The sequence below is a fragment of the Gallus gallus genome, chromosome 34, assembly GCF_016699485.2.
Source record: "Gallus gallus isolate bGalGal1 chromosome 34, bGalGal1.mat.broiler.GRCg7b, whole genome shotgun sequence".
NCBI classification, from domain to species: Eukaryota; Metazoa; Chordata; class Aves; order Galliformes; family Phasianidae; genus Gallus; species Gallus gallus.
This window is the reverse complement of record NC_052565.1, coordinates 1,672,315-1,690,800: the sequence shown is the minus strand read 5'-3', so window position 1 is coordinate 1,690,800 and position 18,486 is coordinate 1,672,315. Positions and strand designations below refer to the sequence as shown.

The window sequence follows — 18,486 nt, the reverse complement described above, 5'->3', positions numbered from 1 at the left end:
CCCCCCCCCCCCCCCCCCCCCATTTTTATATCTCTGTTATTATTATTTCCCTGCTCTGCTTTCCCCACTCATTCCTTCCCGGCTTTCCCGTTTTTGAGGGCTTTGCTGCGCTCTGTTGGGGGGGGGGGGAAGGGAGAAATGTAACCCCCCACCCCCTAAAGAAAAGGGGGGAGAAGGAAAAGTGCTGCTGAGAGCAAAGGGAGGCGTACAATGGAGGGGAGGAGAGGGGCTGAGTGACTCATTGGGCTCCGGGAAAAGGGACGGCAGAAGCAGAGAGATAACAGAGCGGGGGGGGGGGATGGGGGGGGGCTGTGGGCACCCGTGGGTGTGGGGTGAATACACCACGGACCCCCCCCCCCCCCCACACACACACAGCCCCAGCGCTGCCCAATGGGTGCAGAGCTCATCTGGGGGGGGTGGGGGGGGGGACGACTGAAGCCCCCCCAGTGCCCCCCACCCCCAACTCAACACCCCACTATGGCTGTGCCTCAGTTTCCCCACTGCTATGGGGGGGAGGAGGAGGAGGTGGGAGGGGGAGGGGGGGGGGGGCTGCCCTCTATGGCTGCCCTCCTTTGGGCCCTGCGCCCCCCACTGCAGGGGGTCCCACCCCCACCCCCACCCCCACAGCCCCTCTCCCCCCCCCCGCCCCCCCCCCGCTCCCCGTTGCAGTTTATTATTGCAATAAACGCCGCCATAAAGGCAGGCAGCGCCGCCGCTCACCCTTATGGAAATGTAATTTCCAGAGCCCGGGAAATTGTATCAGATCTTATCAGAGGGATCATAAATTGCACGGCAGCCCCCCCCCCCCCCACCTCCAACCCCCCCCCAAATCCTCACCGCCCCCCCCACCCCCCCCCCCCACTCGCACACAGCGATATGGGGCTGACATAAAGGTTGGCGCACAGCAGAGGGCCGTCCCTGGGGGGGGGGGGGGGGGGGGGCACACAATAAGGGGGCTCAGTGCCCCCCACTGCTGCCCGGAGCTGCTCTGGGGGTGCGGGGGGGACGTGGGGGGGTCGGGTGGGTCCCGGGGGGGGGCACAGCCATCCCATGCACCCCCCCCCAAAAGCAGCAGAGGCCCATTCAGCCCCACAGGTGTCGCAGCCGCAGCCCCATTCCCAACGCTGAGCCCCCCCCCATTGGCAGCAATGCCCCCCCGCAGCTACAGCCCCCCCCCTCTTGAGACCCCTTCGCATTCCCCCCCCCCACAGTGCAAGGGGGCACCTGGGGGTCCTCACCCCCTATAGCCCCCAAACAGTGGGAACCCAAAGGGATGGGGGGGGGCATTAATATGAGCAGGGAAACGCATCCACCCCCCCCCCCCCCCTTCATTTAACCCCCCCCCAACCATCACAGCCCCCCCCCCCATCACAGCCCCCCCCCCCGGGCTCATCGCAGCCCATCGCTCAGCGGGTCGGCCCCCATCATTCATTCCCACAATGACTTTTTCCTTTTGCAACGGCGATGGGGGAAAGGGAAATAAAATGGGGGGGGGGGGCGGCAGTGAAGGGGGGGGGGGGAAGCGGGGGGGGGAGGGGTGGGGCGGAGGGATGCGATGATTCCTTTAACAGCGATGGGAGCGGAGGGAGGGAGAGGAACCTTCATCTTCTCTGGGCCATTTCCCTTCAGCCCGAGTGAAGGCTGAGCCCGGGGGGATGGGGGGGGACGGGGGGGGGCAGTGCAGTGTGGGGCTGTGGGTGGTGTGGAGGTGGGGGGGGGGGAGTTGTTAATTAGGGGGTGTTAATGGGTGATGGTGAGGATGCCCCCCCCCCCTCTCGGCTCCGTATCAGACAGCTGTAATTAGAGCCGAGCTGTGTGTGTGTATGGGGGGGGGAAGCAATAAAGCAGAGCCCCCCCACACACAGCACAACAATATGGCACAGCGGGAGAGCTCTGCCCCGGGGGCACCCATGGGTGCAGCCCCCCCCCCCCCCCCCCGAGCCCCCCCCCGTCAGCTCTGCTCTTATTGCATCTCAGCGCTGGGGGCAAAGGGCACCGCGGGAGGTTATTGGGAGAGGGAAATGAGGCTTTGGGAACCGCCGGGGGGGGCAGTTCTGCAATGGGGGGGGGGGGGGGAAGAGCACAGCAGCCCCCCCCCCAACCGCCCCATAACCCATCGTCCTCTGACCCCAAATGGCTGCAGTGGGGGGGCGCAGCATCCCCCCCCTCACACCGCCCCATAACCCACCCTATGGCCTCAAATGGCTGAAATGGGGAGGGGGGCTCCTGGACACCCCCCCCCCCCCTCCCCGGGTAATGGGTGCAGTGCAGGGCCCGACTCGGGGGGGGGTTAAGGGGGGGGGGGCTCTGAGAGCTGCAGTGTCTCAGCCACAGCTGCACTGAGTTTGTTGGGCCTCAGCCACACCTGCAGCCCTCCCCCCAACAGAGCACCCAAATTGGAGCCGGGGGGGGGGGGGGGGACACACACACAACACCCCACACCCACCCCTCTATAGGAGATGTTCTCTGAGCCCCCCCCGGGAATGGGGGGTGGGGGGGTGGGGGGTGTGATGACAGCGTCCCCACTGATGGTAGCATTTTGGGGGGGGGTCCCCGCACCGCAGACGCGCGGCCATTCGTCACCGCGTGACAGCGAAGGGACCGCAACGGCACAGCGCTCCGATGGGGGGGGGGGGGGGGGGGATAAAAGATGGGGGGGGGGAACGGCTGCGGGCGGCGCTCCGTGCGTGGCCGCACCTACAGAGACCCACAGCGACCCACAGCGCCCGGGGCGCCCCCCAACCCCCCCCCCCCCTTAACCCGCAGCCCCCGCGAGGTCCGGGTGGGGGCAGAGGGGGTGCGAAGCGGTGCCCCCCCCTCCCCCATTCGGCTCTATGGGGCACAGCGCACAAACAGCGATGGGATCACCTGCGGGAGTGGGGCTGCCCCCCCCCGGCCCCCCCAAACCAGCCCGGTGAATGGGGGGGGGGCGACCCGGAGGGCTGCAGCCCCATTGGGAGCGTTGGGGGGGGGGGGGGCGCGCGTCCATCCTGGGGGGGGGGGGGGCGCACAGCTCCGGTGTGACACACAGCCAATGGGGGGGGGGGGGGTGAGGGGGGGGCACCGTCCGAGCGGAGCAGCACAAACTCCGCGCTCACAGCGAGCGGTGCCCCCCCCGCAGCCCCCACTATTATCGGGGGGGGGACGACACACCGCTCCGTGCCCCACAGCGCCCGGACCCCACATCCTCCTGCGGAGATGGGGAGGCACCGCCCCTACGTGCCCCCCCCGCTGTATGCTAAGAGGGGTGCGGACCCCCCCCCCCCCTTAATAGGACTCATAGGGCTGTGGGCAGAGCGGGGGGGGGGGCAGAGGGGCAGCGCCCGCTCCGCTTCCATCAAAACAAACCCATTTGTCTCAGAGCACCGACAGAGATGGACACGGGGGGGGGGGGCGGGGGGGGTCACACGGAGCCGCCCCCACATCCACCGCACCGATCCGCACAGGGATGGGCTGTGGGAGCCCCGTGAGGGGGGGGCTTAAAGGGGGGGGGGGGTCGGGGTGTGCATCCACTTCCCGGGGGGGGGGGGATGGGGGGGGGGGGGAGGGATGGATGAGGGGGGGGGGAATCGACTCCGTTTGATTTTATTCATGAAACACCGAAAGTAAAAAATGGAGCGATGGGAAATGGGCTCCGCGCGGGGGGGGCACCGATCGGCCCCATCTGCGGCCGCCGTTGGGGTCGGGGAAGTGGGGATGGGGGGGGGGGGGGGGGGGGGAACCACAGTTCGGTACGCGGGACTGCGGGGTGGGGGGGGCGGAATAGGGCTGTGCGCCCCCCCCCCACCGCTGTGTGTGTTTAATGGGGGGGGGTTCGCAGAGCTCTGCCCCCCCCCGCCCCAACTCCGCCCGGAACGGCCCCGAACGCCGCCAAGTCGGGGCGCTCCGGACCACCCCCCGCTGCGCCCCCCCCCGCTGCGCCCCCCCCGCACAACTCCACCGCCCCCCCCCCGTTATTACACGACCCCCCGTCAGAACCGCACACATCCCCCCCCCTTCCCCCCCCCCCCCTCCGGCAATCACCCCACATCTCCGTGACCGCCCGACCCCCGCCGTGGCTGCACGGCCCCCCCCCCACCTCACGGACCCCCCCAGGGACGACGCTCCGACGCTCCCCCCCCCCCCCCCCCGCAGCACAGCGCGGACCCCCCCCAATATCCCCCACCCCCCACTGACGCCGGCACTGCCGGCAGCCGTACCCCCCTCATGCCCCCCCCGCCCCCCCCGCCCCGATACCTGCAGCAGCAGCAGCCACGGCCCGAGCAGCGATAGGGAACGGGGCCGGACCGGGCGGCGGAGCATCGCGGCCGGGGGGGGTCGGACGGACGGACGGACGGACGGAGCGCTCCGGGTCGGGGAGGCGGTGATGGAGCGGCGGCGGAGCGGCGGCACACAAAGTTGGGCACTTCGGGGCCGGGCGGTGCCTCCGCGCAGCGCCAATCCCGGACCGCCGCCACGCGCGGGGGGGGGCACCGATACCGACACCGACACCGGGAGGGGGGGGGGGGGGGGGGTCGGTACTCAGCGCTGACAGCTCCGGGGGGCGGTCCTGAGCCGCTGCCGGGGGAGCCGAGCGAGGAGGGGGGGGTGGGGGGGCACCGCACAGCCCCGTCGTGCACCTGAGAATGGGGTGGGGGGGTCCTGATTGCCGCCCCCCCCCCCCCCGGTACGGAATGGGGACCCCCACATAGGAGGGGCCGGGGGGGCACCGCGCATCTCCGTGTTACACCTGGAGGGGGGGGGGGGGGGTCCTTCTGCACCGCGCACAGAATGGGGACCCCCATGTAGAGGGGCCGGGGGGGGCACTGCCCATCTCCATCATAGACCTGAGGAGGGGGGGGGGGGGGGTCCTGCTGCTTCCTCCCCCCCCCCCCCATTCAGAGCTTCCCGCACAGAATGGGGACCCCCACATAGATCTGGGGGGGCACTGCCCATCTCCAACCTATACCTGAAGGGGGGGGAGGGGTCCTGCAGCCCCCCCCCAGAGCCTCCTGCACAGAACGGGGACCCCCTCATAGCTCCGGGGGGGCACTGCCCATCCCCATCCTACACCTGGAGGGGTGGGGGGGTCCTGCGCCCCCCCCCCAGAGCCTCCTGCACAGAATGGGGACCCCCGCATGGGAGATCTGGGGGTCAATGCCCATCTCCAACCTATACCTGGAGGGATGGGGGGGGGGGTCCTACTTTCCCCCCCCCCCGGAGCCTCGTGCACAAAATGGGGACCCCCACATAGCAGATATAGGGGGGCACTGCCCATCTCCAAGCTATACCTGGAGGGTGGGGGGGGGGGGGTCGCTGCTCGCCCCCCTCCCCGGAGCATCCAGCACAGAATGGGGACCCCCACATAGAGGATCTGGGGGGGGGGGGGGGCAGTGCCCATCTCCAACCCATACCTGGGGATTTGGGGGGGGGGGGACTCAGCTGTGCTCCCCCCGGAGGTTCCGGTGTGATTCCAGCAGTGAGAGAGGACCCCCCCCATAAGGAGGGCATTTTTTTATTGGGGGGGGGTCTGCACATCCCCATCCTCCATCTGGGAATGGGTTGGGGGGGTCCACTGCTGCCCCCACAGCCTCCAGCAGAGAATGGGGACCCCCCCATACAGGAGGGTCTGGGGGGGGGGGGGGTCGTATCCAAGGGGGGGGTCGTATCCAAGGGGGGGCCGTACCCAAGGGGGGGACCCTCCCCACCTCCATCCCACACCTGGGGTTGGGGGGGGGTTCACTGCTTCCCCCCCCCGGCCCTTCAGCACAGATGGGACCCCCCAGAGGAGGGTCAGCCCCCCCCTCAACGTGTCGGGCCCCCCTCGATGTGTGGGGGGGGGGGCTCTGCCGGGACCCCCCCTCGTTGGTATCGCTGTTCCCGTCGTTGGCTCCTCGTTCCTCCGGGGGGGGGCAACCAGAAGGGGGGGGGCATTCAGAGCGCGAGGTGGGGGAGGGCCGAAGGGGGGGGGGGGGGGGGGGGGGGAGAAGGGCTAAAAAATAGATATGAACAGGAAGAAAAAAGAAAGGAAAGAGAAAAAAGGGGGGGGGGGGGGAAGGAAAGGGGGGGGGCGGTGGGGGGGGTGGAGATGGAGGAGCGATACGGGAACAAAAGCGCCGCGCGGAAATAGATCTGAGAGCCGCGCGGCTTCGGGGCGTTCAAAGGCAGCGCCGGGGGGGGGGGCACGAATTGGGGGGGGGCACGGAGGGGGGGCGCGGCGGGGAGCGCTCAGAGACCCCCCCCCCCAAATCCCATCCCGTGTGCGGCGGCGCCATCTGGCGGCGGTGGGTGGGAGGGGGGGGGGGGGCAGTGCCCTTCCCCGACCACCCCCCCCCCCCCACAATAAGGTGCCCCCCCCTCCATAAGGTGTCCCCCCCCCCCCCAAAATGAGGACCCCCCGCTCGGTTTTTACAAACTTTATTTATAACAATATCGCTTCTGTTTAGTTGCAAAGTAATCCAGCAAAAATTATTAAAACGTTTCCCCCCCCCCCCCAACATGAAAAGGATGGGGGTCCCCCCCCCCCCCAAACCGCCCCCCCCCCCACATGCGTGTATTGAGTTCTACTATAAAAGCGAGGTCGGGGGGGGGGGGGGGGGGGGGGGGCGGAGTTGTTTCTCCTGTTAAAAAATGTGCAAGGTTGGGGGGGGGGGGGGGGGACGACCCCCTGTAATGGGGTGGGGGCTCCGTCCTCATCCTCCTGTAACAGCTGAGGGGGGGCAGGGAATTGGGGGGGGGGCAACCTGTGGGATGGGGGGGGCATGGAGGGGAGCTGAACCCCCCCCCCCCCCCCTACAGCCTCACCCCCCATTGCTGCCGGCCCCCACCGGGGGAGAAGCCGCTGCCCCCCCAACGCTGATGGGGGGGGGAGGGGAAAATGGGGGGGGTGGGGGATATGGGGGGGTTATGGGGGGGTTATGGGGGGGGGTCCCCGATGGCGAGAAACCTCAAAGAAACCAAAGCCGTGAGAGAGGGAATATACAGGTAATAATACTGCTCACATAGAAAAGTAATAATCCTTCATTTGTACATTTATACAGTGGCTCTCTGCACCCCCCCCGGCCCCCCCCCCACACCCCCCCCCCCACACCCCCCCCTCTCTCCCCCATCCTCTGCCTGCTCCCCCCTCCCACCCCCCCCCACCTCCCCCCCTCTTCGCCCCCCCCCCCACTATGCCAGGGGGTCGGTCAGGTCGTCGTCCGCCCCCCGCGCCAGCAGCTCCCGCTTCTCATCGGTGCTGGCCAAGGAGTTCCTGCTGCTGTGAGCGCCCATATACAGCGTGGCGTACACCGGGTTGGTGAAGTTGGTGGGCTGTGGGTGGGGGGGGGGGGGACACAACACACACGTGTGAGGTCGGGGGGCTCGCAGCCCTGAGGGGGGGCAACGGCGAAGCGGGGGGGGCTCTGCCCCATAGCTCTGTGCGTGCAGTGACGGCGCTGGCTGTCCATAAAGGGTCATTTCCACCGTCCCCCCCCCCCCCCCAACCTCCCCACCACCGGCGCTGTGTCTGCATGGAGCCCCCAGCGGTGCCCCCCGGCCCCATTCCTGCCCACTGCAGGAGCCCCCACCCAGCAGCTCAGCACCCAACCACATCACCCCCACATATAGGACCCCCCCCCCGCCCCCCCCCCGGCCCCACCTTGTCAGGGTCCAGCGTGAAGTCAGCATCCAGCAGCTCCCCCACGTCGTCGTCGGGTTCCCCTTCGTACATCTTATAGGTGGGGTTCCCAATCTCCACATTCATGGCCCCGTTGGTCATCCGTTGGTGCTGGAAGCCCTTGGCGCTGCGTGGGGGCAAAGAATGGGGTCAGGGGGGGCGGCACCATAGGGGAGATCCCCCCCCCTCTCCCCAACACACACGAGTTCCATCTCCCCCCCCGCCCCCTTACCCTTTAATCCTCCACTTGTACCACGCAAAGGCCACCACGGCCAGCAGCAGCAGCAGCAGCAGGATGGGGATGACGATGGAGGCGGTGCCTGCAGCATAAGGGCTGAGGGTCAGAGCGCTCAGCGGGGGGGTGGGGGGGCGTAGGGCTCAATCCTGGCTTCTGCTGCAGAGCCACATCCCGACCCCCCCCCCCCTCCGACCCCCCCGACCCCCCCCCGGACGTACGGCCGCTCTGCTGCTCGCCCACGATGAACTCCTCACAGCGCATCCCCGTCACCTCCAGAGGGCACCTGAGAGCACGGGGAGAGCCGGGGGTTAGAGGGGGCAGGAGGGCATGCGGGGGGGGGGGAGAGGGGGGGCACGGAGTGGTGGTGGGAGGGGGCACAGACTGGTACGGGGGGGGGGGGGGGGGATGACACAGATCGGGGGCTGTCAGCATTGCCTGCGGGGCACGAGGCGTCTCCCCCCGGCTTGGCACAGGGGGCCCCCCCGCAGCCCCCCCCCCACCCCCCCTGCAGCCCCCCCCCGCTTACAGGCACTCAGGCAGCTGTGTCTTGTCGCTGATGGAGCAGGTGCCGCCGTTCAGGCAGTAGCTGTCGCAGGTCAGGCAGCTGGGTGCAATCTTGCCGTCGGGACAGCTGTGGGGCGCCCAGCTCAGTGCACGGACACCCAGGGGCGCCCCACACAGCCCCCCCCAAAAGCCCCTCCTGCTCCCAATGCCAACCCCACGCCAGCCCTGGGACCCCACTGCACCAAACGGCGCCCTGTGGGTCCCCACCCCCCCTCACCCCCCACCTTCCCATCCCTGCGCCCCCCCCCTCCTTCCTGCCCATCACCGCGGTACGTACATGCAGGACACGTCCCCGCTCTGCCTGTTGATGTTGCATTTGCCCTCCTGGCACCGGGAGCATTTGTTGTCCTGGCACTGCGCGCCCTCGAACTGCGGTGGGCAGCGGCACTGCTTGACGCCATCCCTGCTCATCTGGCACACGCCGTTGTTCTCGCAGTAGTTGAAGCATTGCTCTGTGGGGCACAGAGAGCTCAGCGTGGGGGCAGAAGGGGAAACAACCCCCCCCCCTCCCCTCCTCCCCCCCCTCCTGGCCACGCTCTGTGCAATGCCCCCCCCCCTCCCCAGGGTGCCATTGCTTTTCTTGGCTGCATTGCTCAGCCCACGGTCAGCTGTTGGCCACCCGCAGGTCCATCCTCGGCACCCAACCTGCACCGAGTCCTCCCCAGCTGTAGGACCCCCCTTCTCCCCTCATCCCCCCCCCACCCCCCCCGGGCCGCCCCCACTCACGGTACTGGCAGCGGTCCCCGATGAAGGTGGGTGGGCAGCGGCAGTTGGGCTGGTTGCCCTGGTTCACCGTGCAGCTGCCGTTGTTGTGGCAGTAGTTGGTGCACACCTGCTGGTCACACCGGGACCCCGTGAAGCCGGTGGGGCAGCGGCAGGTGGGCATACCTGGGAATGAGAGCCGTCAGAGCCCCGCTCCGCGTACCCCCCCCACACCCCCCACCCCACCCCGAGGGGCTCACCGGATGGGGAGGCGGTGCACAGCCCCCCGTTCTGGCAGTAATCTGAGCACTGGTTGATCTGGCACCTCTCCCCGTTGTAGCGCGGCTGGCAGCGGCACTTGGCCTGCTTGCGGGCGTTCAGGAAGCAGCTGCCTCCATTCAGGCACACCAGGTCGCACGTGTCGGTGGTGGGCACTGCGGTTGGGTGGGAGGTGAGCGGGGCTGTGCCACGCAAACCCCCCCCCCCAACATTCCTCCTCGTCACCCCCGGGGCACCCACCGACGGCGGAGGCGGTGGGGGAGGGGATGAGCACGCAGGTGCCGTTGTCCAGGCGCTTGCCGTTGGGGCAGGTGCAGACGGGGCCGCTGGGGCTCAGCAGGCAGAGCCACTCACACTTCTTGCGGTCACAGGGGTTGGTCACTGCCGGGGAGAAGGGACGGCGCTGAGTGCGGCACCCACAGCTGTCCCAGCCCCACAGCGCCCGGTGCCTTTGGGTCAGCAGCCGGCAGCTTCCCATCGCGCCCCATCCCCACGTGAGCCCCCCACGCCCCCAGCTTGCCTCGGCCCCCTCTGCTCCCCTCAGCCCTTCCACCACACCAGGTTAGAACCATAGGATGGCCTGGGTTGCAAAGGACCACAGTGCCCATCAGTTCCAACCCCCTGCTATGTGCAGGGTCGCCAACCAGCAGCCCAGGCTGCCCAGAGCCACATCCAGCCTGGCCTGGAATGCCTGCAGGGATGGGGCATCCACACCTCCTTGGGCAACCTGTTCAGTGCGTCACCACCCTCTGGGTGAAAAACTTCCTCCTAACATCCAACCCAAACCTCCCCTGTCTCAGCTTAAAACCACTCCCCCCATCCTATCACCATCCACCCTCACAAACAGCCGTTCCCCTCCTGTTTCTACGCTCCCTTCCAGTACTGGGAGGTCACCATGAGGTCTCCCCATGGCCTTCTCTTCTCCAAGCTCTTTTCCAAGCTAAACAAGCCTGGTTTGCCCAACCTTTCCCCATAGGAGAGGTCCGGATGCCTTCCCCCAGAAGCAGGGGGCCCAAGGCCAGCACTCACCCTCCGGCTGCTTGTACTGGTGGTAGAGCACCACGTCGGTGGCGTGGTTGAGGCCGGACGTGAGGTTGGTGACGGATTTGTGCCCGAATTTGTGGATCTTGAAGATGCGGTTGTTGATGTAGGTGACACCGTAGATGTAATCCTCGAAGATGTCGATGCTGAAAGGATGGCTCAGCCCTGGGAAAGTGAGGAGGGGAACGGTGAGCTCAGGCAGAGGCGGCACGGGGGCGGGCAGCACGGCCAGCCGGGCGCTGCCATGGGCAGGGCTGAGGAGAGGCTGCAGGTGGGTGGTGGACTGAGGTCTCCCATCCTGAAAGAGGAGGTGGGACCCAACCCGGAACCCGGGGTGTCACCCCTGGACAGGCCGACCTCCTCCCTGCTGCCCCCCCCCCCCTCCCCCCCCCCCCCCACGGCGCTCTGCTCACCCTTCTTGTTGTCGATGGCCACGACGGGGTCGGTGCCGTTGAGCCGGATGCTGCCGATGACGGACAGCTTGGCGTCAGCCCAGTACAGCCGCTCATTGTGGTAGTCCACAGCCAGGCCTGGTGCACGCACAGCCGTGAGAGGGGGGCTCAAAGCCCACCCCAAACCCCCGCTGAGCAGCACAGCCACCCCCACCCCGCCCTGCCCTACCCACAGCCAAGCTGAGCTTCCCAAGCATGAGCCGGCCGTGTCCCTCCCGCCGCACGTCACTGGCACCCCCTGTGCCCCCCCGTTCACCTGTTGGCCATTGGATGTTGTCTTGCACCAGCGTCTCGCGCAGCGTCCCGTCCATCGCGGCCGTCTCGATCTTGGGGTGATTGCCCCAGTCTGACCAGTACATCGTCCTGCAAAGGACATGGGCAGGGCAGTAAGAAGGGGACGAGCAGGACAGCCCCACACCCCAGCAGAGGAGAAACCCTCAGCCTTCTCCCAGCACCATCCTAGCGGGGTGAGCCGACCTCAGATACCTCCCACCCTGACAAAGAGTGCGTCCCTGGGGCACAGGGAGCTTCCACCATGGAAGGGTTTGTTGGTAAGGAAGCCGGGTGAGGGCAGGATAGAGGGTAAGAGGGAAAGGGCTCGAGTCTCACCCCCTAAGTGGATCAACCACAATGGCATGTGGCTCATCAATCATGCCCGAGATCAGCGTCTTGCGATTCTCGCCTTTCATCTGCGCCACCTCGATGACATCCCGCCCCGAGTCTGTCCAGTAGATGTTCCCAGCGACCCAATCAACAGCGATACCCCGCGGCATCTTCAGCCCGGAGATCTGGGGAGGGCAGCAGGAGGAGGGTCAGGGCCGGAGGGTCAGGGCCGCCCGCCCCACTGCGCGCCTCCCACCCCGTTCAGCTCACGTTCAGGTGGGTGACGCCGCCGTCGATCTGACGCCGGTTGCGGTTGGAGGCGGTGGAGGCAGCGGAGGAGGCGGGCAGCTCGCAGTACGAGATCCTGCCCGTGTGCCAGTTGGTCCAGTAGATCTTGTTGCCCTTGACGTAGATGTCCATGGCATCGATGCGCACGTTCTCGTCGCCCTGGAAGGCCGGCTCGTAGGCTGAGTTGGGGTTGAAGGGGTACATGCTCCGGATCTTGTTGTCGTCCGCAATATAGAGGATCTGGTGCTCCGAACCTGCAGGGGAGGAGTTGTTAGTGATGCCCGGGGAGCCGCAGTCAGCCAGGCTCCACAGCACGGGACCGGGTGCTCGGCGTCCCTTTGGGCTGGGGAGGGACAGATGGATGGGACACACTGACAGGGCCAGGGCCAGCATCCCATTAGGATGGGCAGAGCGAAGGGTGAGGAGGAGGAATGAGGAGCCGAGTCCTGCAGCAAGGCACGGCACGCTCAGGGTTTGTGCACACCCACACCCCCTCCCGACCTTCCGCCTTGCACATGTTGTCAGTCTTCATGAAGTTCTTGGCGCAGCTGCAGACATGGGAGCCCTTGGTGTTGTTGCAGAGCTGGGAGCAGGTCCCGAAGCGCAGGCACTCGTTGACATCTGGGCAGAGGGGAGATGGGGTCAGGGAGCCCAGGGGGTGTCTCCAGGCTCAGCCCTGGGTCCGCATTCGCAGGGCACAGAACCCCCACCGCCCCCCAGGCCCCACATCTGTGCCCTGAGGACACCATTCCCGACACCCCAGCTGCTCTACGGACACAAAGATGCACCCTAAGGGTGAAAAGCAGCCATAAAAATGACCCTCAGCAGCAGGAAGTACCTTGACAGGAATTCTTGTCCGGCACCTTCTGGAAGCCTCTGCGGCACGTGCAGTACGTGGAGGACTGTGCCTGGATGCACTGGGCCTCATCTCCGCACATGGTGGTGTTGGTCATGCAGTCATACGACTTGTGCTCTGTGGTGGGAGATAAGTCAGCACCCACACGGCCACCCAGCGCCCCCCAGCCCCCTGCTCACACCCACCATGAGAGCAGGACTTCTCATCAGAGCCGTCCCCGCAGTCGTCGAAGAAGTTACAGCGGAGGTTGGCGCTGATGCACTTCTTGTTCTCGCACAGGAACTCATTCTTGTCCTGGCTGCAGCTTTTGGGCTTGGCCGTGGGGGACTCTGTGGAAGTACGGGCAGCACTGTGACGCCCTGGGGCCCTGGGTGCCCGGCCCCATGCGTGTAGCAAGGGGAGAGCAGCCTGGGGAGGGCCCTGCAGTGCCAGCAGCTGCCCCCAACTCTGGGGAAGGAGCAGGGGGGCGAAGCCAAGCCCAGCACCCCGCAGGGAACGGCCCAAGGCTGGCAGCCAGCCTGGTCTGCACTCACCGCAGTCCTTCTCATCGGTGTTGTCTCCACAGTTGTCAATGCCATCGCACTGTCGACCGATCCACAGACATACCCGGTCGTTCTTGCAGCGGAACGGTCTGTTGGGGGGACACTGGAATTTCACTGCACCAGCAAACAGAAACAAACGGTGACGGTGAAAGGAGACGCCATGGCCAGACTGTCACGCTGGTCACGAGCCGCTGCTCGGCCTCTGCCCGATCCCAGGGAGTCCCACAGACGTGAGCGGGCTCCAGAGACTAAAGCAAAGAGACTGAAGCAGACAATCACCCGCTGCTGGCACCACAGCAAGGCACGGCCTCTCTGCCCCACCAGCCTTGTCCTAAACCCCAGCCCCAGCCCCACGCCCACCCATCTGCGAGGCCACTCTCGAGAGGAGCCCCTCTGCCCCGCGGAGCAGAGGGGCCTCATCTTTTAGTTGCGCCTGTGGCAGCCAGCAGGCCCCGGCCCTGCCTCCTTCCTGCGCCTGGCGGGGCCACGGTGGTAACCACCAGGAGCAGGGAGGCAGCGTCACTCACAGCACTCCTCGGGGTTTTCATCCGAGTTGTCCCCGCAGTCGTCCTCTCCATCACATTTCCAGGCCAGCGGTTTGCACAGCGTGTTGTTGCACTGGAATTCGTCCAGGGGGCAGGTGCGCACTGTGGCAGTGCAGGGAAGATTGTTAGGCCTCAGTTAGGCCGCAATCAGGCTGCAGGTAGGCCCAAGTTAGGTCACAGCTAGGCCCGAGTTAGGCCGCAGGTAGGCCTGAGTTAGGTCACAGCTAGGCCTGAGTCAGGCCGCAGCTAGGCCCCAGGTAGGCCCAAGTTAGGCAGCAGGTAGGCCACTGGTAGGCCCGAGCTAGGCCCCAGGTAGGCCCAAGTTAGGCCCCAGGTAGGCCCGAGCTAGGCCCCCGGTAGGCCCAAATTAGGCAACAGGTAGGCCACAAGTAGGCCCAAGTTAGGCCACAGGTAGGCCCAAGTAAGGCCGTATCTCGGCCCAAGTAAGGCCGCAGCTAGGCCCAAGTCAGGTAGGCCTGAGTTAGGCCTGAGATAGGCCACAGCCAGCCTGCCAGGCCCAGGTGCTGCTCTGATGCTCAGCCCCATCCCCAGAACAGCTGGTGACCCCGGCGCTGCTGTTACCTCCGGTCCCGCAGTCTTCCTCGTCAGTGCCGTCCATGCAGTCAGCATCGGCATCGCAGCGCCAGCGCATGGGGATGCAGTGCCCATTCTTGCACTGGTACTGGTCGAACTCACAGCGGGGTATGCAGTCTTTCTGCAGGGAAAGACCCAGGGATGGTGGTCAGCAGGTACAGCCCAGGCTGCGGTCGTTTCCTGCCCCATAATGGGGGACAGGGCTGGGTCCTAAACCCCAGCTCCTCGCAGCCTCATCCAGGGGCGGGCACTGGGGTGAGGGGTCCCCACCACCACCTGAGGGCAGGACGGGGTGCTGCTCCCCTCCCCGGCGCCGTACCTCATCAGATCCGTCTGCGCAGTCGTGGTCCCCATCGCACTTCCACCGACCGGCGATGCAGCGGCCATTGGCACACGAGAACTCGCTCTCCGAGCAGGGCCGGGGTGCTGGGGACAGAGCACAGGGCAGCCCTGAGCACGGCAGCAAGAGCGGCAGCCTCGGGGCAGACAGCACAGCCTGACTGACGTTTGCATCCCACGGCACTGGGGACAGCGTGGGCGCACAGCTGGGGAATGGGGCTGAGCCCCCCCCCGCCCAGAGGTGCAGGACGCACCAGGCAAACGCTGGGAGAGCAGAAGCCAACAGGGGGTGTTTGGGAGCACAGGGGGTACAGTCAGAGTGTCAGAGGGTCACAGGTTGCGGGGCTAGAACTGAGCCATGCGTGGGCCCTGGTGGTGCTGGGGAGCAGAGCTGGACCCGTCCTGACTGCGGAGGAGATGCTGCTGCTGCTGCTCTGCAAATCCACCGGGGTTGGTCCGGTCCCAGCCCCTCTGCCCTCACTTGGAACTTAACGTCTTCATTTATTTTAAAGAGATTGTACACATGGAATTAAAAGATTTTGGCAGGAACCTACCTCTGAGCGCCCCATAACGACAGTGTGAAAATGGAAAAAAACATAAGATGAAGTGAAATGGCACGAACTCAAAAACACGACATGAAAACAACAGAAAAGAAAAAATTCACACTCTGGAAGCTGCAGGGAGACAGAGATGCGTGGGCGACCGGGCTGGCACAGGAGGGGCTGCGTCTGCAGGGCTATCTGCCAGCCCCAGCGCCGTCCCAGGGCAGCAGGGAGGGGACGGGGGTCCTGGCCACCACCGCCACCACCCCAAGGATCACATTGGCCACGCATCATCCCAGTCCCCGCTGCTCCAAAGGACAGTGCTGGCGCAGCTCCGCTAACGAGCGGCAGCTCATTAAGGGGCAGCAGCTTCTGCCACTGCTTCTCCAAGCCAGCCATCCTTCTGCACACCTGGTCCAGGTCCAGGTTTGTGACTCGGGTCCAGCTCGTTCCAGACAGACCTCAGCCCCCTCCCAGAGGCGATGCGTTTGCACAGCCTCGGCCAAAGCACCTCGAAGGGCACCGCCTGCCGAGCTGGAGCCAAAGTGCAAGGTGCTGGCGTAAAGCCGAGCTGCTCCGCAGCGTGCCCTGCTCCACCGCGGTGACATCCGCGAGCCCTGCAGGTGCTGGGAGGGCACTGCTGCCCATCCCTCTCATCTGTCACCGCTTCTGGCCTCACCCCGGAGCAGCCACGAGCTCCTGGAGTCGGTGGGACCAATCGAACCTGCGGAGCTTCTGCCCAAGGGCAGAGCGCTGCTCCCAAGCATCAGCCCCAGCCGGCCCAACGCCCCCCACCCCGTGCAGAGTTGGGCCGCCAGCAGCTGGAGGGCTGCGGGGGAGCCTCAGCGTCCCCTCTGCTCTGAGCCCGCGGGTTAGTGGGGGTGGGAGGGCAGCACGTACTGCAGCTCTCCTCGTCCGAGTTGTCCCCGCAGTCGTTGTCGTAGTCGCACTGCCAGCGGCCCGGCACGCAGCGGTTGTTCTTGCAGCGGAACTGGTAGGGCTCGCAGGTGCGTTCGTCTGGGAGGGATGGAGACAGGCGTGCATCAGCATCGCCCACGCAGCAGGTGTGAGCAGGAGCCACGCAGCGGAGCAGGAAGAGCTGCTCACCGCCCTCCCACATCCAGGAGGCCTCAGGAGGAGGAGCAGACGTCCCGCAGCACCCAGAGCGGCGCTGCCTTTGGGGATGGGGGAACACTGGAGAGCCTCGGGGCTCACCCCCTCACCCCCAGCCCTCACTCACCGCATTCCTCCTTGGGCTCATCAGACCCATCCCCGCAGTCATCCTCCCCATCGCACTTCCAGCGTGCTGGGATGCACCTTCCCGAGTCCTTGCAGCGGAACTCATCCACGCCACACGTCATTTGTGCTGGGGAGAAATAAACGGACGTCAATGCGGGGAGGGGGGCATTGGCACTGCTCCGTCACTTCTCCTCGGGGCTCCCCAGCGCTTTGCCCCTGCAGCTGAAGGAGGGGGGATCCAGGAGGAGCACCACCGAAGCACAGATCCAGGCAGAGCCGCACCGCCTGCAGCCTCCAACGCCGGCAGATCCGCAGGGACCGAGCGGGGACTCAGTTCCCACGGGCAGACCCACACACGTCGCTGCCGCAGCGGAGCCCCCAGGGGCTGCATTCCCCCCTCCCGACCCCCCCCCCACCCCCCCGTGAAGGATCCTTACTGCAGTTGGCGGGTTCATCAGAGCCGTCCACGCAGTCGTTGTCGCGGTCGCACACCCAAACGCGGGGGATGCAGCGCTTGGTGATGGCGCACTGGAACTGGTTGGGGGCACACGTCACCTCCGCTGCGGGGGGAGAAGGAGTCAGGGGAGGCAGCAGGCAGGCAGGGCTCTGCCAGCCCCCACCCCACAACACCGCCCCACCAAACCTTAACCCTCCCTCCTTCCCCCTCTGTGGGGTCCTCAACGAGGGCTCAGCGATCAGAACAATGCTCCCTGCTGGCTGCAAAGGGGCAGCGGAAGGCTGCTGACTTGCATGGGGCAACAGCCCCGGCTGGGAAGACGAAGTACAGCACTGAGCTGCAATGGGCATCGCAGCAGGCACGCTTGGTGGCCACGTGCAGAAGAAGGAAGGGGAGCAAAGCCCCAGAAGGCTCCGCTGTCTGCTGCTCTGGGCAGCCCAGGGAGGCAGGGTGAAGGACAGACGAGCTCCCCCAGCTGTGCAGAAGGCTCAGTGCAGAGCTGCAGCAAATACGAAACCTGCCACTCCGAGGGACGCAGGGATTGCAGGTTCTACCAGGACACAGCGGGACAAAGACGGGGGGGGACAAAGCTCCGAGCAGAGCGGGGTAAGGAGAAAGCTCCAACCCCAGAGAGCAGAGGGCGAAGGCAATACCCGAAGACACAGAGCTCCTCCCTCCCACACTGTCCCCATCCCAGCCCACTCACGGCAGTCCTTCTCGTCCTCTCCATCCCCGCAGTTGTCCTGACCGTTGCAGCGGAAGATGCCGGGGATGCAGCGGTTGGTGTTGGTGCATTTGAACTGACTGGGCAGGCACACGTGGATATCTGCCAAGGAGGCGGCACCGTCGGAATGGTGCTTTCTGGGGCTGCCGGAGCCCCGCTGGGGTTTGAGGGCCACGAGGAGAGGGGGGAACCCACCACAGTTGGCCTCGTCCGAGTTGTCCTGGCAGTCGTTGTCTCCGTCACAGATGAAGGCCGGGTTGGTGCAGATCCCGGTGGAGCACTGGAACTGCCCCGGTCTGCACTTGAACTCAGCTGTGGGGAGAGGAGGACGGGGTGAAACGTCTGCTCTGGGAAACGCTTCCAGAGCAAACCTTAACCTCCCTCCTTCGGGGTCCTCAGCGAGGGCTCAGCAATCAGAACCCTGCTGGCTGCAAAGGGGCAGTGGAAGGCTGCCGACTTCCATGGGGCAACAGCCCCGGCTGGGAAGACCAAGTCCAGCACTGAGCTGCAACGGGGTGACCCCCCCCCTTCAGCAGCGCTGTCCCCTGGGCAGAGCAGCAGAGCTTTCGGAGCACTCACGGCAGTCCTCGGGCTCATCGGAACGGTCCCCGCAGTCGTCCTCTGTGTCGCATTTCCACCAGAAAGGGATGCATTTGTCGTTCTTGCAGACAAACTGCAACAGACCGAGAACAAATCCATGAGGGCAGCTCCGAAGGGGACCCCAGATGCGAAGGGCAGACCCCAAGGAACCCCCCCCCCCCTGCAAAGGGCTCTGACCTCCACGCTGTCCCATCCCACACGCTCCGGTACCTCAGCGCCCCGACCTGCACTAACCCCGGGTCCCA

At 66.4% G+C, this 18,486-nt stretch overlaps 1 protein-coding gene and 1 non-coding gene across 2 annotated transcripts in view; both read right to left on the bottom strand.

Moving 5' to 3' along the window:
• Positions 1-6,380: 6,380 nt before the first annotated feature.
• Positions 6,381-18,486, bottom strand: part of LRP1 (LDL receptor related protein 1) — a 68,325-nt gene continuing 56,219 nt past the window's right edge. Inside the window, 27 exon segments of the mRNA NM_205242.3 lie at positions 6,381-7,290; positions 7,619-7,763; positions 7,869-7,956; positions 8,093-8,157; positions 8,401-8,505; positions 8,716-8,890; positions 9,165-9,326; positions 9,401-9,574; positions 9,660-9,800; positions 10,449-10,625; positions 10,874-10,990; positions 11,169-11,275; positions 11,522-11,700; positions 11,786-12,057; positions 12,305-12,424; positions 12,642-12,776; positions 12,845-12,988; positions 13,193-13,315; positions 13,729-13,848; positions 14,329-14,461; positions 14,660-14,766; positions 16,122-16,238; positions 16,462-16,587; positions 16,898-17,020; positions 17,624-17,743; positions 17,837-17,953; positions 18,221-18,314. Of these exon segments, the coding sequence (NP_990573.3) occupies positions 7,150-7,290; positions 7,619-7,763; positions 7,869-7,956; positions 8,093-8,157; positions 8,401-8,505; positions 8,716-8,890; positions 9,165-9,326; positions 9,401-9,574; positions 9,660-9,800; positions 10,449-10,625; positions 10,874-10,990; positions 11,169-11,275; positions 11,522-11,700; positions 11,786-12,057; positions 12,305-12,424; positions 12,642-12,776; positions 12,845-12,988; positions 13,193-13,315; positions 13,729-13,848; positions 14,329-14,461; positions 14,660-14,766; positions 16,122-16,238; positions 16,462-16,587; positions 16,898-17,020; positions 17,624-17,743; positions 17,837-17,953; positions 18,221-18,314 (3,627 nt within the window). The 3' untranslated portion in view covers positions 6,381-7,149.
• Positions 16,565-16,674, bottom strand: MIR6619 (microRNA 6619). The gene has a single exon (NR_105487.1). It is a non-coding gene; the product is annotated as a microRNA 6619 (primary transcript).